Below are 25,128 nucleotides of genomic sequence, written 5' to 3'. Positions count from 1 at the left end.
AACCACTGATGAGTCACTGTGTCCAGAAAAGTGCCTTTACAGATTTTGAATATAAATATATTAGTAAGCTTTCACAATACAAACTAAGGTTTAAAAAGGAAAGAAATAGGTAAAATGGCAAGAGATTCTCATCCTTGTTTGGGAAGGAAACAGGAGAAACAAGCAATTGCATAGTTGTTTTTCCCTAAACTGCACATATTTCACTTTAAGCTGTAATGAACATATGACATATGTATTGTACGACTGTCTTTGTCAAACAACACAAACTTGAACTTAGCCTTTGCTTTTTGCTGCAGAAAGTGTCCTTTTAGTGATTTTTAAAAATTGAGTGGCATTTTATAGTGAACTTAACAATATAAAAATATGATTTGTTTCCTGAACTATTTTTGTACTTTGCCCTCAAATGACTGGCTAGGAAAAAATAAATTGGCTAAAAAGAAACTAGAAGAGTCTTCCACTATCTTAGCTAGAAATGGGCTTCAAAAGTTTTCCATGGTATAGTGCACAGTTGTCCAGAGTAAAGCACAGAAGTCCCTTAGCAGAAACTCACTTTAATGCAACTTCTTCATATCTCTAAAGTTCCTGATACATCAAGAAAACAAGAACTGAAGAGTAGAAGTTCAATTGCAGGGTTTTTTTGATTTTTAAGATTTTATTTTTTTCCTTTTTCTCCCCAAAGCCCTCCGGTACATAGTTGTATATTCTTAGTTGTGGGTCCTTCTAGTTGTGGCATATGGGATGCCGCCTCAGCATGGCCTGATGAGCAGTGCCATGTCCATGACAAGGATCCAAACTGGCGAAACCCTGGGCTGCTGCAGCGGCCACTTGGCCACGGGGCTGGCCCCTCAATTGCAGGGTTTTTGTATCAACAACAGGTGTGTAGGAGATTCAGAGTTGACCACTGGCAGATCTCTGTGTGTGCTGTGTACATATGGACAGTGCTATAATGTTTCACGGTTAATGATATCCTACTTTTGGAATTTTAGTATTTGTGTATAGAAAATGGGTTTAATAACTCACTATGGTTCTGATTTGTCTTCTATGTGCTTTTTGTAATAAAAATTAAAATAAATGATGACCAAAAAAACAAGATATGTCATTGTGAAATTTACAATGCCAGGGATAAAGGGAAGATTCTAAAAACTTCCACAGAGAAAAAAAATCAAGCCATGTTCAAAGTACAGGAAATTAAAATGACATTGTATTCTCAAGAGCAATACTGGAAGGTAGAGGGCAATGGAGCAATGCAAAGACAGGAGGAAATGCATTGGACCTAGACTTCTGCACCTGGTTAAACCATCAAGTGTGAGAGCAGAGCGAAGAGATCTTTAGTCAGTCAGTGACTTAGAAAGTTTACTTCCCACTCATATTTTCTGAGGAAGTTATTTGTGGATGTAATACACCATTAAGGAAAAGGAAGATGTGCTTACCCAAAAAACAAGGGACCCGGTAGGGAAGAAACACGAAGTGAAGATTCTTTTAGTTATGCTCTGGAACCAGAGCTAAGAAAGTATAATCAAAGAAAAGTGCTTGGCACTTCTGTAAACAATGTGTACACAGTCATAACAATGTAGACATTGGGGTTGTTTTCAACCTTTAGAATCAGTGTATGTGGGAAGGAGCAGGGTTGTCCCTAGAAACCCTTTGTTCATCTCATCACCCTTCTTTCCCACTCGCGTCAAACTAGACCTTACTCTCTACTGGGCCACACAGTTGGTGAGCAGAGAAAGGTGTGAATACGTCTCAGTGGATGCTGAGGTTGGGAAGAAGGCCAATGACTAGACAAATGAACTACACATCAGGGGAAGCCAGCACCAGGATCTATGTAAATCAAAGGGATGAGGGCCCTGTGAGTGGAGGCTTGAATTGGTTAGATTAGGACTTAGAAAAATCAAATACCTGAATGTTGTGAAGTAAATTCATAGTAAAACCCCCTATATGTAACATATATTCTTTTAGCTTCCCTGTACACTTGAAAATAGAGATATTTAAATAAATCTTTAAAGATGATTCAATTAAATCAAGAAGCTTTATGTGGCAGATAATGTTGGTTGCTTACCCAGCAGCCATTTCCTACCTTCTTTGCTAATAGAATTTCAATTTTCTTCAGCTATTAAGTGTTAAATGCTTTTAAGGGAAGCAGGCCCTTCACTAGCCCCAGAAGATGAATTTTAATTACTCCAAGTTAGTAATGGTGATTCAGCTCCTTACCAGTGATTCATTTAAGAATGGGCATGTGATTATGGATGAGAGGTAAGAGAGAGTCTGTTGTAGGGCTTCTGGGAAATTTTCCAAAATGTTTAAAAATAGGCATGAGTAAGGGATACACTCTTCTTCCCCTTCAAGACTTTGGACACTGTAATGTCAGAACATTATGCTTGGAGCTGCTGAAACCAGATTGCAATCATGAGAAGCACCAAGAGGGGAGGGCAAAGCTGCTACTGAGAAATGGAAGAGGGGAACAAGTTAATGAAAGTCTTGGGGTGGTGAATTAACCTTTTGGCTAAACTACCTCAGGACATTTGTATGAGAAAATGCATTTTTCTTATTGTTCAGAGTTGAGTTGGATTTTCTGTTACTTGCAAGAAAATACATCCTGACAGATCCAAAAGAGTTCTAATAAATTCTGGTCAAGGCTAGTAAATATATTTTTAAAAAGTTATTTCTGAAACCACCGACTTTATCTTTTTTTTTATTAAGATTATGATAGTTTACAACCTTGTGAAATTTCAGTTGTACATTATTGTTAGTCATGTTGTGGGTACACCACTTCACCCTTTGTGCCCTCCCCCCACCCCCCCCTTCCCTCTGGTAACCACCGATCAGTTCTCCTTGTCTATATGTTAACTTCCACCTATGAGTGGAGTCATACAGAGTTCGTCTTTCTCTCTCTGGCTTATTTCGCTTAACATAATACCCTCAAGGTCCATCCATGTTGTTGTGAATGGGACGATTTTGTCCTTTTTGTGGCTGAGTAGTATTCCATTGTGTATATATACCATATCTTCTTTATCCAATCATCAGTTGCTGGGTACTTAGGTTGGTTCCACATCTTGGCTGTTGTAAATAATGCTGCGATGAACATGGGGCTGCATGGGACTCTTGGAATTGCTGATTTCAGGTTCTTAGGATAGATTCCCAGTAGTGGGATGGCTGGGTCATAAGGTATTTCTATTTTTAACTTTTTGAGAAATCTCCATACTGTTTTCCACAGTGGCTGCACCAGTTTGCATTCCCACCAACAGTGTATGAGGGTTCCTTTTTCTCCACAATCTCTCCAACATTTGTCACTCTTAGTTTTGGATATTTTTGCCAATCTAACGGGTGTAAGGTGATATCTTAGTGTAGTTTTGATTTGCATTTCCCTGATGATTAGTGATGATGAGCATCTTTTCATGTGTCTATTGACCGTCCTTATATCTTCTTTGGAGAAATGTCTGTTCATGTCCCCTGCCCATTTTTTGATCAGGTTGTTTGATTTTTTGTTGTTGAGCTGTGCAAGTTCTTTATATATTATCTTTTTAAAAAACTACTTATTTTGAAACAATTCCAAACAGAGAAAAGTTGCAAGAATAGTACAAAGAATTCCAATATATACCCAGAGACCACATTCAAGGTTTGTGAATTGTCCCAGTTCTGTCTTTTATATTACCTATAATGGATCCAATCTAGGATTATGTCTTGCACCAATTGTCATGTCTCTCCAGTGTCTTTCAATCTGGGACAGTTTATGGGGCTTTGAGTTTCATGCCCTTGACTTTTTTTCTTTTGGTGAGGAAGATTGGCTCTGAGCTGACATCTGTGCCAATCTTCCTGTCTTTTGTATGTGGGACGCCACCACAGCATGGCTTGATGAGTGGTGTGTGGGTCCATGCCTGTGATCTGAACCCATGAACTCTGGGCTGCCAAGGCAGAGGACATGAACTCAACCACTATACTACCAGGCCAGCCCCTACATTTTTGAAGATTATAAGCCATAGTCATTTTGTAGAATGTCCTTCAATTTGTATTTGTCCAATGAATCCTCATAACTTATTGAGTGGCATACAATATCAATTTCTGTGTTGTTCGTATTGTTAAATTTAATCACTTGAATGAGATATTTTCTAATTTTCTTCATTGTGCAATTACTTTTCATCTTTGTAACTAATAAGTATTTTATGTGGAAATACTTTGAAATTATACAAATATCTAGTTCTTCATTCCATTTTTATCTACTAGTGTTAGCATCCATTGAGCCTTCTTTCTTGAATCCATTATTACTATAATTGCCAACTGGTGTTTTTTCTAATTGTATCCTACTGTAATAAAAGGCTGCCTCTTCTCTTCATATTTTACTAATTTGTTTATATCATGGATTCTATTTAATTCAATGGGTTATGATGTGTAAATATCATTAGTTTGATGCTCAAATTATCCCAGACGTGGCCAGTGGGAATCCCTTTAAGCTGGATCCTATGTCTTCTTGACATGTCCCCATCATTTTTTCTTTCTTTTGAGAGCATTTCCGTATGTCCTGGCACAGCAAGAGGTTCCAAGCTCAACTTGTATTTTCCCTGCTCCTCTCTGGAATCAGCTGTTTAATCAAGGAACACTGGTCCTTTTAGAGGAGAGTGGTATTTAGAAACCAACATCTGGATCCTAGATATGCTCATTTCTATTGAGATGTTTCTGTTTCTGTGGACAGAGCTAGGAAGTATAAGTATACATCTTTACTTCTATATTTATTTCTATAACTACCACCTATATTGTGAACAATTAATTCACATTGATAATTACAAATCCAGTCTAATACTGCAGGATTTATTCTAACTTCCTGCCTCTTTGTTTTTGTGTCTTCCTTCTCAGTCAGTGAGAAATCTGCTACCATTATCTGAAATACATTTATTTATTTGTTGAATCACCTGTGTGAGCCAATCTCCTGACCCCACCCAGCTGCCCCGCCACCCTCTCCAATGCTGTTCTCCCAATGGGTTGCCATTATCTGCTTCCACTGAGTTATCCCTGCTGCCCTGCTCAGATACTATCCTTACATGGGTCACCATTACGTTCTCACTTGTGAAATCACTCGAGTATGAAAATAAGTAGCAGAGGACCCTTCTTTTCCAATTACATGAAATTCTAGACTAGGCAAAACTGTAACTATAGTGACAAAAAGCAGATCAGTGGTTGCCCAGGGCTGAGGATGGGGGTAGGGGGATTAACTGAAAAGGGCATGAGGGAACTATGATGGAAATGAAAATTCCATTTTGAGGTGATGGAAATGTTCTCTAACTTGGTTGTATAAATTTGTCAAAACACTTGTACTGTACACTTAAAATGGGTACATTTCATTATATCTCAACAAAACATTTTTTTAAATATTAAAATTATAGAATTCTAAAGAAGCTAGAAAGGATCTTAAAGACGCTCCTGTTTTTTTCAGATAATAAAATTGAGGCCTAGGGAGGCTAAAGTCATTAAACCAACGAGTTGGTTGAAAGGTTAGGACAGACTCAAATTTCCAAACTTCAAGTAGTTCAGTGTCTTTCCACACCCGTCTCTTCTTTTTCAACACGCCAGCATGCCCCACCAAAGTACTCTGCCAAAGATCAGATTTTTTTCCTTTCTTTCATAACACAGTCTAGGATAGAGACTGACAGAGGGAAGCCTTACTTAGAAGAGAAGGTAAACAGTAAGGAGCTCTGAATGTCCTGGGAGAAAAGCATAGCAAGACTTTCTGTGTCTTGATATAAACAAAAAGAAAACAAAAAAACTGCCTTGCTTTCTGGGAAGTGGTCTTCACTGGAGAGAAAGAGAGAAATGGTGTTTCTGGAACTGTGATATGCTGTTATCATGCCAACCCAGCCCCCCTAGGGCTGAGTGTGGTCTGCTGTGGCTGACTGCTAAGAGTGAGCCCTCGGGAGGCCAACTGTGGAACACCCTTAGCAAGCTTAATTTGTCATCTTTCAGAGACTTCTACCTCCCAGCAGGGGTATAGACAAGCAAGAGCATTATCTGCAAGCAGTGGACAAGCATTGCCTTTTAGATTGAGTGGGACCAGTCTCCAAAAGTGATAATGTGAGGTAATGAGAAACTATGGCATTAGCCATGATCAGACTCCAGTTGAGAACAGAACCCACTATAGACTGAGTAAGTTATCCCTTATAGAGTAAGTCATCTGGGTGGTTTATTGGGGAGTGCTCCACAAGTGGGAAATAATGGGCTTCCTGATAAAAGGGCCTTGGAGTATTTAAGAAGTTGTTTGGAAAAAATCAAAGCATTGTGAATATATTTGTATTTGAGTTTGTGGAGTAAGTTATACTACTTTCATTGAAAATGTTAACTCATTCATTCAGCAATATATATTGAGCATGTACTGTGTGCAAGACATTGTGCTAAGAACTGTGGATAGTGGCTACACTCCTAGAGTTAGGCGGTATAGATAAGATGCATCACAGAATAGACTGATATGATGGGGGGAGCTTAGGGTCGGATGGGAATTCAGAGAAGAAACCCCTAGTTTACACTTTGGGTGCAGAGAAGAGAGGTCAGGAGAAGACTCTCCAAAGAAATCAACATTTTAGGCTGAGAGCTGAAGTAGGAGTTATCCACGTGAAGGGGATGACAATGTTCCAGGAATGGGGGACAGCACAAATGAAGCCCTGGAGATAAGAGGATATGGCCTTTTCTGGAAAAGGTAAGTGCAATAGTTTAATGTGCCTGAAGTAGAGCAGGGTAGCAGGAAAAGATGTGGGATGAAGCTCTGGGGACATACGCCTTGACCTAAGGATAATGATGAACCACTGAAGGATGCCAAACAGAGCAGTGGCATGATGAAAATTTGTAGAATATTTTCTCTGGTTACAGTGTAAAGAGTGGACTGAAGAGAGATGATTTGCAGGGAGATCATCAGGAGACTGTTGGAATAAGTGAGAATGGAGAGAAATGGATTTGCTTTAGGAGATAAAACCTTTCAGGACTTGACTGGATTTCGGGAATGAGGGAAGAGAGAGAAAAGTACAGGATGATGGACATGTTTGTGACAGATGACACATATGAGTAATTACAACATCATTGTGCATATATGTTGAGAAAAATGCTCAAGGTAACCCTTGCTATCCAAGCTCAGGAACTAGAGATTCAAGTAAATTTTTGGATCATTTCTTTGCTATCCAAACTCCTGCTGTTGGCTAGTTGAAACTCAGGAACAAACAGATTTGAATAACAAGGTTTCTTTGGTTTCCCCACCTAAATCCAGGAACTGAAACTCAGATGGTAGATGTATTTGCAGCATATTTGTTTTCTTTTTTTGTTTTTAAGTCTTTTGTTTTATGCTTTTCCTTGCCATAAGTTTAATATTTTAGGTAAAAAGAAATCCTATATCATGAGATATGAAGTTTATATTTTACTCCATTGGTATTTAGGAGAGAGAGCTCCTGAGATATATGGTATTAAATGTATTCATATGACAAAATTAAAGTTTTAAATATGAGCTCTATTTTTCAGTATTTTAGTTTTACAGAGTAGACATGTTAATAACTAAGGAAATATATTTGCTATCAAGTGACCAGTTTGACAAAAATCTACTATCTTTACAAAAACCAACATAATTTTCTTCTGAGGAAGATTAGCGCTGAGCTAACATCCGTGCCCATCTTCCTCTACTTTATATTTGGGACGCCTGCTACAGCATGGCTTGATAAGCCACATGTAGGTCCACACCCGGGATCTGAACCAGTGAACCCTGGCCTGCCAAAGCACAACATGTGAACTTAACCACTGTGTCACTGGGCCCGCCCCAAAAACCAATATAATTTTTAAAATACTCAAAACTGCTCTAAGATTTCAATGAAGAAAACAAAACAAATTTGATTTTAGGAGCAAAGCACTTTTAGAAGAGTTTTTAAATAAAATTTTCTTCCATATTCACTTCTGGTATAACAAAGACTTTTATTATTTGACTTATCTCAGTATAAAATATGTGAAAATACCCCCAAAATTGACATGATGATTCTCTAGTATTCCAAGATAGTCTTTCAGAGTCAAAGGAGATAATATGTATCAAACATTAATGAGACTAATGAAATGTTAACTCATTCATTCAGCAATATATATTTGTTACTTACATATTTGTGAGATTTGTGAGGGGATTTCAAAATGATGAAAACTGTGATAATATTTATATGGGGCTGGATAATAGGAAAAATTTTAATTGTAATGCTTTCTATCTAGGTAAGAATTCCTTGAGTGGTACATCACTAGAGCTCCCTTCTATAAAGCAAAAACATACATGTTTTTCTACAGACCACCAGACATGTGGAAGTCTGTCTAGGTTATAAATGTAGATTTCAGATAAGCTTATACTTACATACAATGTGTCTGTCTCCTCCTTCTTAACATCTCCTAAACACTCACTTCTCACAAACTGCACCCCTCTCAGCTGATGCTCCACTTCCATTTTTTATTGGGAAAAAAAGGGAAACCATCTCATCTCCTTCCACCAGATCTATGATTTACCAACACCTGCAGCCCTCTTCTCCTTTCCTCCTGTATCAAAGCTGACCAGTCACTGTGCTTCTGCCGTGGATCCCTCGGGCTCTCACCTTCGCAAGAACCTCACTCCCCTCTCCTTTATCAGCTCTGTCAGGATGTGCCACCCCAAAATATGCTACTTTGGCATATGGATTATTTTGAGCTGAAGGCATTTGATAAACGGCAGATGTACGAAGGGCTCTCTGACCTGCCCTTTTCCACCTAAAAACAGACCACAGAATTTCCCGGGAGAAAGATGCCTTCCCTGTACCAGGAAGAGAACACGCCTTGGAAAGGCTTTGTGTACCTAGCGTGAAGGCCACTGGTATCCACTTGCTGCTTCTCCTCTCTGACTCCTATTCACTCTTAAAACTCACCTTAACTGCACCTCTGTCCCCAAACCTCCACTGAAAATGCTTTTACAAAGGCCATCAACAATATCCATGTTAAGTCCAAATAAACGTCAACAGTAAGAAGTGATTACAAGCTTCAGGACAAAGATAAAAAGAAATTAAAATGAAGAAATCTGACCCAAAGTAACTATTAAAGAATTTGCTCTCACCTTTGTGAAACACAACACAACCATTTTATAACCAACATTACTAATAAAGACCAAGACACGGGGTACATTAGCTTAGACACAGGTCTCCTGATCCAATTGGCCCCAAGCAGGAGCAAGATAGTTGGGCAAGGCTGCATTTATACGGCCATGGCTCTGGTCCATTTTCCGAAATAATCCAGCCCCTTGGAGCTTTGATGAAGCATCTCACCAGGTATACGCAGCTTCTGAAATGGTGTGAAACGGTCAAATGTTTCTTCAAACATTTGACTCAGCCATCTCCATCACACCCTCCTCTTACCCGGTACTATCTTGACATTTCAACCTATTATTTAGAGAGAAAGATTTAAAATATTAAAGTAATGTTTGGCAAGACATAAATTCACTGGTCCCTCAAGAAACGAGTTTCTTGCAGTGTTTCTAGAGTTTTCACAAAGTCTCACAAAACGCAGAAACGTGACTGGTGCAGCATCCTTTCCAGAGTCGGTGGCAGCTTTCTGTAAGGTTTAATCCTCCATTGCATCAACCAAATGGGGAAAGTCAGAGTATCTTTTCAACAGGTAGGGGTTTTTATTTCAGGCTCTTCCGTCTGGGCGCCTTTCTCTCTGGCGCTGCCTATGGAATACTAAAAAATATACAGCATACTATTAAACTCGTGACACGCTTGAAAATCATTTTTAACCAACTTCCTCAACATAAAGCATCGATTTAAAAAGCTGGCTTTAAACACGGTTTAAAGGCGGGCGGGTGATGAATACCCGCCGCTGTAAGGCAGTGGGGGTTTTTGTTGTTTGAGGAAGCCACAGGAAGATGCCCTGTCGTGACGCGCTGGAATTCCTTCCTCACACCGAGGTGGTGCCTGGGCTCATTTTCCGACAGCAAAAGGCAAGGCTCGACCCACGGCGCCAGTTCTCCGCGGAGTTTCCCGGGCGCTCAGGGGTTTATGAGCATGCGCAACAGATTTTCCCTTGGGAATCAGTTGACGCGCGGGCTGTTTGGAGCATGCGCACACAACTTTTCCGATAAGAATCAAGTGAGCATGCGCACACAGATGTTCGGTGTCAAGCGTGACTCTTTGGAGCATGCGCTCTCGGTTCCCGGCTCCTGTGGAGGTGGTTGGAGGGTCTCTATGCGTCTTCTTCGGCCGAAGGCAGGCTCGTAGGAGAAAGCCTGGTGTATTAGTTTTTATAACAGGAGTTTTGACGTCTTTTTTTTCTCTTGAATCATTTTTTTCAAATACAAGTATATTAAATATTCAATGTAAAATATTTAACCATTTACAATCAGCCACCAGATAGAAAAATAGCCAAAGGACTGGAGAACAAAGAGTTCACAGAAAGAGAGTTAGCAATAGACCTTAAACATATGAAAAAATGCTTAGCATCGGTTGTAATAAGAGAAAGCATATTAGAGCTACATTGAGATGCTATTTTTCATTCCTCAGATTGGCAAACATTGAAACGGATACTCTATATAGGAAGACATGGGGAACCAGGCTCTGTCTTACAATGGTGATGGGAGAGCAGAATATCACAACCCTTAGTGGTTATCGAAACCAGAGCTGGGGGCTGGCCGATGGCACAGTGGTTACATTTGCTCCAATTCCACTGCTGGGGTTTGTGGGTTGGGATCCCTGGCTCAGACCTACACATGCTCATCAAGCCATGCTGTGGCAGGCATCCCACATGCCAAATAGAAGACTGGCACCGATGTTAGCTTAGGGCCAATCTTCCTCAAACAAAACAAAAAAAACCCACAGCTGTATTTACACTTTGATGGAACAGTTCCACTTTTGGGAATTTTTCCTGTAGATACACTTGCTTATATATGAAATGATGTATGAGGTTGTTGATTGTAATCACAAAAGATTGGAAACTACCCAAGTATTGATCAGAGGACTGATTTTAAAAATGATAGTACATATGCACAATGGAGCATGATGCAGCTGTGAAAAAGAATAAGGAAGTTCCCTGTGTACTGATATGGAAAGATCTCCAGGATATTTTGCTAAGTGAAAAAAGCCCACATGCAGAACAGTGTATAAGGTATGCCTTTTGGGTAGGAAAGGAGAATAAGATTGTATGATCCTTTCTTGTTTCCCCATAAATTCTGGAAAGATACACAAGAAACTAATAATCATGGTTTCCTGTCGGATGGGAGGAAGGACAGAGATAGGGTGAGAGACTTCTCAATGTATACATTATAATGTATTATTACTTTTTGAACCATGTGAATGTTATTGGTTAAAAACAAAAATAATACAACTACAGTAACTTTTTAAAAAACTTGGAAATGTGCAATATAAAAAGTGAAAAATCTCCCATAATTTCACCTTCTAAAGGTAACTGCTATTAACAATTAGGTGTGTGTTCTTCCATCATCTTAATTGTCTTAGTCTTGAAAGTATTTTTAAAAATTTAATTATGATTTATGTTATTCACATGCTTCAGAAATATGGATGAAACCTTTTTTTTAAAAAAAAGCAAAAGCTCTTGGTCTGTTATAATTATATTTTTAAATTTATTTGCCATTTATATTTATTAGTTTGGATATCCTCTTGTGTGAAGTAGCCATTCAGGTCTTTTGCCCGTTTTCTATTGGGTTGTCTTTTTCTTATTGATTTATAGGCATTCTTCATACATTCTGAATATATGTCCTTTGTATACAAATAGTCTTTGGCTTGCCTTTTCACTTTAATGTTTTGATGAACAGAATTTCTTGATTTTAATGTGGTTCAGTAATCAATTTTTTTTAATGGGAGGTGCTTTTTCTGCTGTTACACCCATTTATTGAATTCTTAATTTCTATTATTGTGTTTTTCAGTTCTAGAATTTCCATTTATTTCTTTATTATAGCTTTCAGTGCTCTGCCAAAGGTGTCTTGTCTTTTTTCCTTGAACATTAAGAATTACTATTTTAGAATCTATGTCTGATAACTCCATTAGCTGGTTCAGATTGAGATTCAAATTTTTTCAAGGCGGTGGGGTAAGACTACTTCATAGGTGGTGATGTGTAATTCCATTACGGAACACGTTGTGTCTGGTTGTCTATTTTGTGATGTTAGCAGCAATGCCTAGATCCATTTGTGCATGAGGGACTGCAAAATGATAATAATCAAGTTCTAATATAGTTCTCTTTCTGTTTCTTAGAACTCCTTTCTAGAGAGAAATTTCTCATCATTTGGTTACTCTGAGATAGAGATCATATAAGAAAAACAGAAAAATTCTTGATCTTTTTCCCCTTATTTACTAGTTTAAATAACAATTTGGCTCCATATCATCCTCCCAAGGTGAATAATGATTTGTTCCATATTGTTTAACAAATTATTAATATTATCTTTATATTATAGAAATTATTTATTTAATTTATATATTATAATATAATTATGTAATAATATAACATAATAAATATTATGTTATATTATTAATAATAATCTATATAATATATTATTATTAATAATGTTGTTATTAACAAAAAATAATAATTTGTTCCATATTGTTTAAGGACTGACAATACCAAAAAGTTGATGTGGGAAACCTGTCTTGTGGTGTCTTCTAAGGCCTAACTGTGACCTGTCTGTGCCATTCTGTACAGCCAACAGAAAGGAGTGCTGGGGCCGGCCCTGTGGCACAGTGGTTAAGTTCGCACATTCCACTTCTCAGCGGCCCGGGGTTCGCCAGTTCGGATCCCAGGTGCGGACATGGCACTGCTTGGCACGCCATGCTGTAGTAGGCATCCCACATAGAAAGTAGAGGAAGATGGGCACAGATGTTAGCTCAGGGCCAGTCTTCCTCAGAAAAAAGAGGAGGATTGGCAGTAGTTAGCTCACGGCTAATCTTCCTCAAAAAAAAAAAAAAAAGAAAGAAAGAAAGGAGTGCTATATCCACCAAAAGATATGTATAAAAATGTTCATAGCACTATTCATAATAGCCACAACCTGGAAACAACTCAAATGTTTATCAACAGTGGAATGGAGAAATAGAAGTACCATCATATAATGGAATAATACATATCAAAGGCAGGACCAAGTGGCAGCAATGTGCTCTAGGCCAGCACTACTCTTTGCACCACACATAGTCAAATTCAGGCATGGGGATGGGCCGTTTTTTCCTTTTTGTTCAGGTATAATATCCACATAGTAGAGGGCATAAAGTACACTAATCTTAAGTACACAGTTTGCTGGATTTTCACATATGTCTAGACCTGTGTAACCATCAGTAGATCAATATAAAATATTCCCATCTCCCAGAAAAATTCTTTATGTGTACATGAGACATGAGAAAATTTGGGCTCTTAAAGTCTCAGGCTAGCAGCAGTGTAGACTACAGAGGGTAAGATGGGCTCCGAGTCTTCACCTGGGAGCCTTGGTTCGAGGAGGCATCCAAAAATTCAGCTGACTCAGCCAGAAGTGGCTCAGACTTTCACATATTCTGTAGAATTGGCCTTGGCCTAAACCCTCCCACAAATTCTCCTTGTGTTTACACACACACACACACACATACACACATCACAATTCATTCAACATTCATGGAATTCGTAAGTCTTGACTTGGTGGAGTATCCAAATATAAAGAAGCCATGGTCCCTGGCCTTCTGGAGGAGAGCCAGTGTTGCTGCAGCCCAAAGACCCTCAGGGCTCACCTTCTGGCTTTTTTAGACAGAGTTGGCAACAGCTGCCATACTCCTTTGTACCCTCCTTTTCTTCTCAGAAAATCCTAGCTCTGTCTTCCTCCTCCTTGTCATGAGCCTCACTTCCTCACCTGAAGTTAGATCGGGGCCAGGGGTCGTCTTTACTCTGATCATCTTTTTCTGCTCCTGCTTCCTCAGCCATGGCCTCTAAAGCTGCTAGGTTTTTTTGTGTGTGTCCAGCAAGTAGGTCCGGTGATGGGGGATTAGAAGGATATGGGCTGTTCAGCCTGGAGAGAGCACCGTTAGGAGGTAAGTGGATTACTGACCTCAAGGCTATAGAGAGAGATTTTATAAGAAGGTGGTGGACTGATTGTTCATTGTCTGTGAAAGAAGTAGTAAGATAAACAGGCTCAGATGAAGAAAGGATTTGGAGAGTAGGAAGAAAATCCTTGTCCAAAGAGTGGCCAAGGTGGTGCCTTGCGGCCTCCACCCCAGCCCTCTCAGAGGAGAGGACAGAAAGACATCAGCTCAGAGGAGAATTTCATGGTTCTCCTGACTCCAGGTGATGGGTGCAGTTGGGCTAGTGCTCTGGTCCCTCTAACTCAATGGTTCCATGATTCTGTGATGTCACTGAAGAGAGAAGAATGGGCACTGGGCTTGGCTCCAGCTGCTCCAATTCCTCTCTCCTTTGGATTCTGATAGTTTTTGGGATGAGGGGAGGTGAGCTGAGTGATCACACGTGTCCCAGCTCAGTCTCCCCTCTAGCCATCTCAGCCCCTATCAATTTATGGAGAGAAATTAGCCAGTGTGAGTCAACGCCACCGAAACAAACAGAGCATCTTTTATGAAGCTGAACAAAAGGACAACAATGAAAACAGCCTTTTATTCTTCTGTTTCTAGAAAACTTAAAGAACAAGAGAACTACATTCAAACTGGGCTGGAAAAGAATATTTGGACAATCTGTGATTGTGAGAGTGGACGAGTCTTCTAGCTAACCCTATGAGCTTTGCAACCACAGCAATCACTTTCTACATCCTCCTTATAATTTGCCTCATTTGCATCTGCCTTTTATTGGTGGTTTTTTTATTTAAATGGTATAAATCCAAGCTGATAAATTGGGATCAGATTTCAAGTCACACTAGCAAATGTATCTAGAAATAATATAAAACAATTTAAAATAGAGCAAATAATAATGCTGTAGCTATCTACTTTTTCCATTTCAGGGTTTTAGAAATGCTAATTTTCTGTTTAAAGTTCCATGCCAAGCCTTAAAATCAAGACCATTCTTCCTTTTCTGAACTTTTTGTGTGCTCATTTTCAGTGTCCAAAGTACAGATGAAGAAACAGAAAAATATCCTTGTACAGATGCTAATAGAGATGAAGATTGTTTAGCTGCTAATGTGGAGACAGACAATTCAGGAGACAAAGACAAGTAAGTCTGTGTCGTAGAATATGGTAGAAAGCCATTTTTTTGTGTGCTAATGATACCAAGATAAATGAATTTTAAAAACCCTGCTGATTGGTTTCCTAGGACTCTCGCACCCATGAGGCCTGGCATTCTTGTTCAGAGACAGAGTAAAGAAGTGCTGGCCACACCCTTAGAAAACAGAGGGGATGTGGAGGATGGAGAGGTGGCCAAAGTAAAAGAGAAGCAAAAGCCTGAGAATGCTGGAGAAAATGTTCAAGAGGTGATGGGCTTTTCTACTCTCGAGGGGCAGTTTAGAATGCGTTTGATTGAAAGTAGGTAATTTACTTGGCTAGGTGTAATGGGAGGTGGTCTTGGCTAAAACTTAGGTGTGTCTTTGGAAGGAGTACAATGTCCACAGTCATTTAAACCATTCCTCTTAGCTTTTCAGTTCATGTTATTAAACCAATTACATATGCCAAACCTAGATACCTGCTAACTCTTCATTCTTACATTTGTGTTTTTCTTAATACTTCCCCTTCATTTTGCTTTTCTCAGAATCGTAGGATCTTAGAGTTGGAGGAGGCCTTGGAGATCATCTAGAGATCTAACACTCTTATGTTGCAAATGAGAAAATGAGAAGAATTGTTCAAGGTTACTCCTCCATCATGGTTGAGCTCAGGACCAGACCCTGTGTCTCTGCTCTAGTTCCAGGCTCCTTCTACAACAGCACACAGACATTGCCAGGGTCTTCTTGAGCTCCATGTTTGGGGCTCCCTAATAAGACCAATTCACATGCCCTCCCAACACAAGACTCACGCCCAGTCAGAGGCAGAATGATGATTCAAGTGGCTCTTGGGTTTGGCTGCTTCATAGAGAGGATAACACGCCATCAAAATGCTATTTGAATATGTCAGCGTATGCTTTTATAACCACAGAAATATGAAAATGGGACCATGATGGATTATCACTGCTGTCATATATCATTTAGAAATGCTTTTTTCTGTTTCTCACTAACAATGTACATATAACCTATACTTTTTAAAAAAAAGGGCTTGTTGCATTCATAAATTGATCATTTATAACGTTTGTCTCATTCTCTTGCAGGATGATGACTTGCAAAAACCACCCATACCAGTCACTGGAACTCCTTCAGTTGTTGATAACCAAAAAAGACCTTTGAAAGGAGTGACATTTTCTAGGGAGGTAATTGTTGTGGACCTTGGGAAGGACCACCCTGTATCTCGAAGCTATGCTCGAATGCATAAAGAGAGAAAATGAAGCTCGGAAAAGGCTGAGAGTGAAAGAATGTAACCTTAGACTCACACTGAAATGACTGGGAGTACAAAATCATGTTGAACTAGCAAAATAATGGGGAATTAAGCAAATACACATAGTATTTTATCTTTGTGCAGAAAGAAGTAGGTTACATGCAAATTTCTGTAAGTAAAATACCCAGAACTTGAATATACTTTTTTTTAATTCAAATCTGAGTTCAAAACATTGATTGTATTAAGTGTCCTTAAAACATTGTCTACTCAAACACTGTTCTAACGTGTGAATAAAATGATTTGTGTTGGTGCAGATGTCTGTTAGGTGAATCATATTCAGGGAGGACTTTGGAAACAGCACGTGCTCTTGATGCTCTGATCACAGACATTCATGACCAAATGACATGACTGCTATCATCATGGAAACTTCCAATAACTAGGACTAGGGTCTCCCATTACATGATTCCTGTTGAACTCAGTCCTGAAATGTTTATTGTACTGACAACTGATTTTTAAGATTGATACAAAAAAAACCCTACCACCACCACCAAAACATCCTGTTACTTTAGGCAAGTCCTGAGATTAATTTTTTGTTTCAGCAGTTTAAAATTTGCTGTCTGTATGTGGAATATGACAGTACAGGCCAGTATAACATCATCCAAACCACTGCAGTAAATATTTGTGAAATGTGTAAGGGGCTACGAGAGGGACAAAAAGTAGAAAACATAGCATTTGATTTAGGGGCCTAGCACATTGTCATGTATGTGGCATATGCTCGATAAGTATTTATTGAGTGATAGGAGAATAAGTGATAAAATAATTTAGAATGTGTGACTAATGCTAACTGGGGAGTATTGACACCCTTTGATGGGGAGAAGTCCCTGTGGTCTGAGACAATCCCATGGCGAGGAAGAGAAGGGACTTAACCAAATGGAAGGATTGGATACTACAAGCAGAGAGACGAGTGTGTTTCAGATGAGGAAAGGCACAAGCCAACGCGAAGAAGTGAGAAAGTGGGTTGAGTTTAGTGGACACCAGTCAGCTGGAGCTGCACGTTGGCGCTGCGGAGAGTTGAGAGGTTAACAGTGAAGTGTAGTGAGGAGTCAGAGTAAGGTCGCTTAGGCTCCCAGACTAGAGATAGAGGGTGGAGAAGGGATTAAAGCAGTGTGGACTCTGGGGTCTACAAAAATATTCAATCAGACCCCTTGAGTTCTCTGCAAGCACTTAAAAATTTTGGTCTTTTAACTGATGATAATATTTAAAAAATTTGAAATTGTGGTAAAATACACATAATGTAAAATTTACCATCTTAACCAATTTTTTCCCTTTTTAAAAATTGAGATAGCATTGGTTTATAACATTGTGTAGGTTTCAAGTGTACAATAGTATGTGCACAGTTAGTAGTGTTAAGTACGTTTACATTGCACAACCATCACCACATCCATCCACAGAACTGTCGTCATCTTGCAAACCTGTAACTCTGTACCCATTAAACACTAACTCCTCATCCCCCGACTCCCTCACCCCAGCCCCTGGCAATCACCAGTCTGCTTACTGTATCTATGAATTTGACTACTCACGTAGGTGGAATCAGTGTTTGTCCTTTTATGACTGCCTTATTTCACTAAGCACAATGTCCTCAGGTTTATCCATGTGTCAAGAATTTCTTTCCCTTTTAAGCCTAAATGATAATCCATTTCTATGTATATACTGCATTTTCTTTATCCATTCATCTGTTGATAGATGTTTGGGTTGCTGCTTACGTTTTTTTCTATTGTGAATAATGCTGCTATGAATATTTAAAATTTTAATCTAAGAAATAGATAAAATTTTATCTAGATGACCATTTATAGCTGTGTATTCCCATATAATGTCATGGTTTCATTGCCCATATCTGCATCTGTATTTATGAAACCAAGTTCCTTTGTCACAAGCTGATGAGAAAAGAGTGGAAGAGGAGTTCATAGGTAAATGATGCATCTATGTCAAAGCGAAGGCCAATTTCCTGGTAACTGACTATACTAATCAAGGTCTTGTAAAAGTCCCAAGAAGAAAACGGTGGGAAAGTTGGCCATCAGTGCCCATGATAGTACAGGCACATGGGTTTCCAGAAGGCCATCAGTGCCACAACTATGGGGTGAGCAATAGAACAGTCAACAGAACATCATCTGGGACTATATGCTAATTTGAGTTTTATTAGTTTTACGCTTTTGTTTGTATTTGATTTGTAAACTTGTTTTGGTTTTAGAGTGGAATGAGAGCTCTAAGGATAAGAAGTTGATATCCAGTTTTATGTTTCTACATATTTTTAACACTATATGTAATAAACAATTTAAGGCTGTAGTGGTGGCGGGAGGGTCCATGAGAACTTTCCTCCAGGGTTAGGTCATCGAAGAGCAGCACCAGAAGATAAATGGAGAAGGCTATACTGACAATTCAGACTTGAAGGACGAGGATCTGGAGGGAGGTGACAGAACACAGAATATGAAGAAAGTAAGGAACGTCATTTTCTGGTCAGACGTGGCAGGAAGAAGAGGAGGATGCAAAGATGACTCCTGAGTGTGGATACCTGAGAGACCGTCGTAAATAGGAAAGTCCAGAGCAGTGACTAATTTGAGGGAAAAGGTTAGCTGGGTTTTAGTTTTGTTGAATTTGAGGTGTTTGCCAGAAATTCAACTGAAGATAAACAGAGCAATATAGCTGTCGGGCTCCATTTCCATCTCCTAAGTTATGGAGTCAGTGAAAAGTTGAGCACTTCTTTCTCAATGCCCATTGGTGCCTCTCTCGCAGAAATAGAATCAATCTTGCCACTTTCCCTCTTTAATTAGCTGTTGACCCAGGGACTTTCTTCAAATGACCTCCCTAATCAGGACACATTGCCCAAAAGCCAAAAGGGAAAAGTTGATAAATTGGACTATTTTTTAAAAACTTCTGTTAAGCAAAAAATAACCAAGTTAAAATACCAACAACAAACTGAGAAGGCCTCTTTTTAAAGAACATTTTATACCGAAATAATTTCAAATTTACAGAAAAGTTGCGAGAAAAGTACAAAACTGTGTGCCTTCACTCAGATTCCCCAAACAGTTTACCACATTTTTATTATTGTTTTCTCTCTCCATATCTAAGTATTCATGTTTTTTGGGTTTTGTGGGGTTTTTTGTTGGTGAGGAAGATTGACCCTGAGCTAACATTTATGCCAATCTTCCTCTATTTTGTATGTGGGGTGCTGCCACAGCATGGCTTGATGAGAGATGCATAAGTCGGCACCCGAGTCTGAACCTGTGAACCCCAGGTTCCCGAAGTGGGGTGCACAAACTTAACCACTATTCCACCGGGCCAGCCCCTGTATTCATGTTTTTTAAGCATTTGAGAGTAAGCAAACATGCTCTATCATTCACCCTTAGTACTTTGGCACATGTTTCCTGAAAACAGGGACATTCTTTCACACAACCACAGGTCCACTATCAATTAACATCCATATGATATTCCCATCTAGTCCACAGACCTTGTTCAAAATTTGCCAGTTGTCCCAATTATATTCTTTATAGGTCCAGGGTTCAATTCAAGATAATGCTTTCCATTTATTTGTCACATCTCTTTAGTCTCCTTCGGTTTGGATCAGTTCCTCAAACTTTCCGTGACTTTTCTGACCTTGACACTTTTGAAGAGTATAGGCCAATTACTTTGTAGAATGCCCCCCACTGTTGGGTTTGCCTGATGTTTCTTCATGATTAGATTCAGGTCATGTGTCTCTGGTAGGAATATTCCAAAAGTGGTCCTGTGATCTCGTACATCATATCAGGAGGCATGTGCTGTCAATTTCTCCCATAAGTATTGGTATAATTTTAATTTTTATCACTTGGTTAATATAGTGTCTGTCAGATTTCTCTAATGTAAAGGTAATAAGTAGTTTTTACTTATTGATAAATGATATTAGTTGGCGTTCTACTGAAAGGTAGGCTTTCCCGTCTCTCCTATTTACTCATTCATTCATTTAATATATCAGTACGAACTCTTAGATTCCTGTCTTATTCAATGGATTATAATGCCTTAAAATCATTATTTATGTTGATGCTCAAATATTCCCAGATATGGCCAGTGGAGGCCCCTTCAAGTCTTTTGTTTTTTAACTTTTTATGTGTGTGTGTGAGGAAGATTGTCCCTGAGCTTACATCCGTGCCTGTCTTCCTCTGTTTCGTATGTGGGATGCCACTACAGCACGGTTTGATGAGCGATATGTAGGTCTGCACCTGGGATCCTAACCCTCGAACCCCAGGCCACCGAAGTGGAGCACATGAACTTAACCACTACGCCACTGGGCTGGCCCCCAACTTGGCTTTTATGTCCTTTAGACATATCTCTGTTATTTCTTGAGCACTTCATTACTTTCCTATACAAGATGTTCCAAGCTCGTATTGTCCTTTTTCTGGCCCAGGTCTGGAATCAGCTGTTTCTTTAGTGGAGAATGGTATGCTGAAATCAAGATCTGCATACTAGGTGTGCTCATTGCTCTTGGCTTATCATTGTTTCTAGACTTTTTCAGGCAGAGGTAGGAAATATAGGTATGTACACACACATACATAGACATATATGCAGACATATATATGTATTAACTATCTTTTGCTGCATAACAAATTACTCCCAAACTTAGTGACTTAAATTACGAATAATTATGTATTATCTCTCATAGTTTATGTGGGCCAGGAATTCAAACTGAGCACAGTGGGGATGGCTTGTCTCTGCTCCATGACGTTTGGGTCCTTGATGCTGGAAGACTTGGAGGCTATGACTGGAATCATCCAAAGTCTTATTCACTTACATGTGTGGTAGTCGCTGCTGGCTGTCAACTCAAGAGCTGTCATTGGAACACCTACACATGGTGTGTCCATATGACCCAGGTTTCCTCACAGATTGGTGGCTGGGTTCCAAGGTCAAGCATTGAGAGAGAGGGAGAGAGAGAGACCAACAAGATGGGCAATCTTTTGGTAACTTAATCCTGGATGTGACATCCCATCACTTTGGCTGTATTCTGTTCACTGAAATTGTGTCACTAGATCCAGGCCACACTCAAGGGGAAGGAATACACAAGGACATGAATACCAAGAGGCAGTGGTCGTTGATGGTCATCCTAGGGGAGGTCTACCGCAGAGTCTCAGGTTGACGCTGCCTCAGGTGACTGAGAAAAACAAATATAAATTCTCTCTGAGAGGACTTGACTTCAATAGAGGTCAAGAGCAGTTGTAAGACACTGCTAATTGAAGATGCCCTCTGATTTCAGAGCTATTTAAATGTATGATATGATTATAATGCTATGATATAATGTACTGGCAGAGGGGAGTGTGACTCCCTGAGAGGTGAAGGCAACATCAAGGAAAGTTTTGCAAGTGAGGAAATATTAGAGCAAAGTCTTGGTGGAAAAGGCAAGGGGGAACAGGGTCACCAGGCAGAGGGTCCTGAAAGTGCAAAGGCACAGAGGTGTTGGGGAGCACCAGAGTATGGCTGCTGTACAGGGTGCAGGTGATGGAGCAACTCAAGTTGAGGGGCTGGAAAGGCAGGCCAGGCCAGACTTTGAGTGAGCCTTGCTAAGGGGGTGGATGTGGCCAGTCACTGAACGTAAAGCAGAGCAATTATAATGGTTTTGCTAGAAAGATTGTTGTGGATGCAGTGGAGGATGGATTGGAGGGGAAAGAGACTAGGGGGGCAGGGAGACCATTAGGAAGGCCATTATAAAGATCCAAGCAATGAAAGGTGAAGACCCAGAGCAAAACAGGGTCGGGTGGAATGAAGAAAAATGATTCAAGAAATACATAGGAGATAGAGTCAACAGGTTGTCCAGTCAGCCGTGAGGGACAAGCAAGGCTGCCTTACTGCATGACTTGATGTGAAGTGTGGACGACAACATGGACGGTGCCCTCTGGAGCTGTGCAGTGTGGGGCTCTGGAGACAAGGTCAGGGTGCAGTCACAGATGAGTAGCACCTCGAGCCCTTGGACGACTATAGATGGTGATGCCCACAGGCCTAAAGAGGGAAGCCAGGGGAAAACAGGAGGAGCAGTGAGCCAGGGCTTGCAGGTTATTCTCCAGATATCCACTCACCCTTCTTCCTTTAGTAACAGTCCCCTCCCCCATATTCGATCTGAGCACACGTGACTAAGTGCTGGCCATTGAGGTGAGCACAGACAGAAGTGATGTCTGCAACTTCTGAGTCATGCCCTAAAAGGAGAGAAGCACACTCCCCTTTTATCTTTCCCTCTTCTTGCAGGTAAGAATAGGGAAGTGGTTGTGAGAGTATGGAATGGTTGACAAAGCAGATGAGGGTGCCATCTCAGAAATGGCAGAGCAGCAAGATACAATCTGAAAGCCCAATACTTCAGGCTTCTACACTGGTCCTGAAACACTAGTGAGAGAGAAACAAACTTCCAACTGGTGTAAGCCACTTTTGGGTGGAATGGAGTGGGGTCAGGAAGAGTCTCTTGCTACAGAAGCCTAGTCTGTATCCTATTAGAGAAGCTATGTAAAAGTAGGGTGGAAAGTGATAGAGGAAAATGTGCCTCTCAGATCTCCTGGGCAGGATGCGTAATTGAGGGCCAACCCCAGCTGCCATACTCTGAATCACTTTTGCATTCGTGCCAAAGCCACCCATGGAATCCTCCTAATTAGTGACTGAGTTGGCAAGGGTACCATTCCTGGAGGAAGCAGGACTCCTTTTTTTTTTTTTTTTTAATTGAGTTATTGATAGGTTACAATCTTGTGAAATTTCAATTGTACATTAATGTTTGTCAGTCATGTTGTAGGTGTACCATTTCACCCTTTGTGCCCACCCCCCACCCCACCTTTCCCCTGGTATCCACTAAACTGTTCTTGGTCCATAATTTTAAATTCCTCATATGAGTGGAGTCATACACAGATTATCCTTCTCTCGCTGGCTTATTTCACTTAACATAATTCTCTCAAGGTCCATCCATGTTATTGCAAATGGAATGGTTTTGTTCTGTTTTACAGCTGAGTAGTATTCCATTGTATATATGTACCACATCTTCTTTATCCATTCGTCTGTTGCTGGACACTTAGGTTGCCTGGAGGAAGCAGGACTCCTTTGACAGACAACATTGGTCCTAGGAGTCACCTTTGGTTTGGCTGGGAAATCTAGGCTAGAAGTGTCAGTTCAGGAATATTTGGAGTCTGGTGGGAGTTGTGTGGGAGTAAAGATCATCCCGGGAGGGGAGGATAAAACAACCAAACATTTATTGTTTCCTCCATGCCTGGAACTGTTCTAAGAACTTTAGTTGTATTAATTCCTTTAACTTCACACTACCTATGAGGTTAGGTGGCAGACATTACTAGCTGTCCCCTAATATCTATTCTTCCCTCTTTCTTGGTAACAGAATGCTCAAATGTTGGCTGGGCACATGGCAGACTAGAATAAAGAATACACTTTCCAGCCTTCCCTGCTGCTGGACATTGCCTATGACATGTGCTGGCCAATAGAGTCTAAGCAGAAGTGTTGGGATGTATCTTATGGGTTGAGGATATACCCTTCTCATACTCTTTCTTCTTCCTGCTGATTGGAGTGGGAAGGTATTGGTTGGAACTGGAGCGGCCACCTTGAACCTTCTGTGGAAGCCATGTGTTGAGGATTGTTGATATAAGCTTAGGTCCCTAATGATTGCATATCTTCCACACTTGCCATGGAATGCCTATTTTTACATGAAAGGAAAACAAAAGACTACCTTGTTTAGTATTATCGTGTTATTGCTATTTTGTTACTGGCAGTTAAATCTAATCATAATGCCAATAGGTGGTAACACTTATCCCCCTTTTACAGATGACGAAGCACAGAGAAGTTAGGGAATTTGCCTAAGGTCACTCAACAAGTAAGTGGCAGAGCCACGACTTGGCTCCGAGCATTGGGCTTCAGAGCCTGCCAGCGTCATCTGACACTGCTGTGGGAGACACAACTCAGCACACATTTCTTTTGCTGTTGGTGTAAAAAGACTCTTCACACTGGCTTTCAGACCTTCCTCAATATGTCCTCATTATAGTCTTTTTGCCCATTCAGCTTTGTGCCCATCCTACTTCCCCCCAATTACTTTCCTGACTTTCACACTTTTCCTAGTGCTTTTCTTCTTTGGTCTGGACCAACCTGTCCCATCTCTACCTGTTAAAATTCTATCCATCCTTCAAAGTCGGTTCTTTCCTTTCATCTCCTTTCAACGAATGTCTTCTTTTACTCCTATGAATTGATACATTCAACCAATATTTATTGAGATCTACTGTGTGCTAGGCATTGGGCATTTTACAGTATGCAAGACAGATCAACAGTTAGTTGTAAGTTATTATCCTTGCCTTTGTGTTTGCTACAGCAGTGGCTTTCAAACTTAAAAAAAAGTAATATAACCATAACATACCACACGCACACGCACACACAGACACTGATTTAAGAAACAATATTTACCTTTACCATATGTAATCACTTTGATCATTTAAACTCTAACCTATTTCATTAAGATAAAAATGATGGTGGATGCCTACTAAATTGATTTTATAGCCTATTAATAGATTGGAACATACAGGTTTGAGAAATATTCATTTCTTGTTTCATTCAGTCATCCAAACAAACATTTCCTGGTGCCTTCTGTGTGCCAGGCACAGCTCTGGCATTGAGAGAAAGAGGAGGAAGAGCTCCTTCCTTGAGGCCAGTGGGCTGGTGAAGGTAACAGCTTGAGAGCAAATGACTGCCCACCGTGCACCAC

The 25,128-nt window shown here is 40.0% G+C and overlaps 1 protein-coding gene across 1 annotated transcript; it reads left to right on the top strand.

Annotated features, from left to right (window-relative positions):
• The first annotated feature begins 14,605 nt into the window (after window positions 1–14,605).
• C5H2orf74 (chromosome 5 C2orf74 homolog) lies at window positions 14,606–16,564 on the top strand. The gene is made up of 4 exons (XM_046660064.1): window positions 14,606–14,794; window positions 15,022–15,132; window positions 15,232–15,388; window positions 16,213–16,564. The coding sequence occupies exons 1-4, from the start codon at window positions 14,700–14,702 to the stop codon at window positions 16,384–16,386; spliced, it is 537 nt and encodes a 178-aa protein (XP_046516020.1). The 5' UTR covers window positions 14,606–14,699; the 3' UTR covers window positions 16,387–16,564.
• The last annotated feature ends 8,564 nt before the right edge of the window (window positions 16,565–25,128 follow it).

The sequence above is a fragment of the Equus quagga genome, chromosome 5 (assembly GCF_021613505.1).
Source record: "Equus quagga isolate Etosha38 chromosome 5, UCLA_HA_Equagga_1.0, whole genome shotgun sequence".
In the NCBI taxonomy this organism is placed as follows: Eukaryota; Metazoa; Chordata; class Mammalia; order Perissodactyla; family Equidae; genus Equus; species Equus quagga.
Note: the sequence above shows the minus strand (reverse complement) of the source record. Positions and strands in the feature narration are given on the sequence as shown.

Coding starts and splice junctions, on each gene's coding strand:
- C5H2orf74 (XM_046660064.1), top strand. CDS start 14,700: ATGAGCTTTGCAACCACAGCAATCACTTTCTACATCCTCCTTATAATT. Junction 14,795..15,021: donor GTGGTTTTTTTATTTAAATG/GTATAAATCCAA, acceptor GCTCATTTTCAG/TGTCCAAAGTACAGATGAAG. Junction 15,389..16,212: donor CTGGAGAAAATGTTCAAGAG/GTGATGGGCTTT, acceptor ATTCTCTTGCAG/GATGATGACTTGCAAAAACC.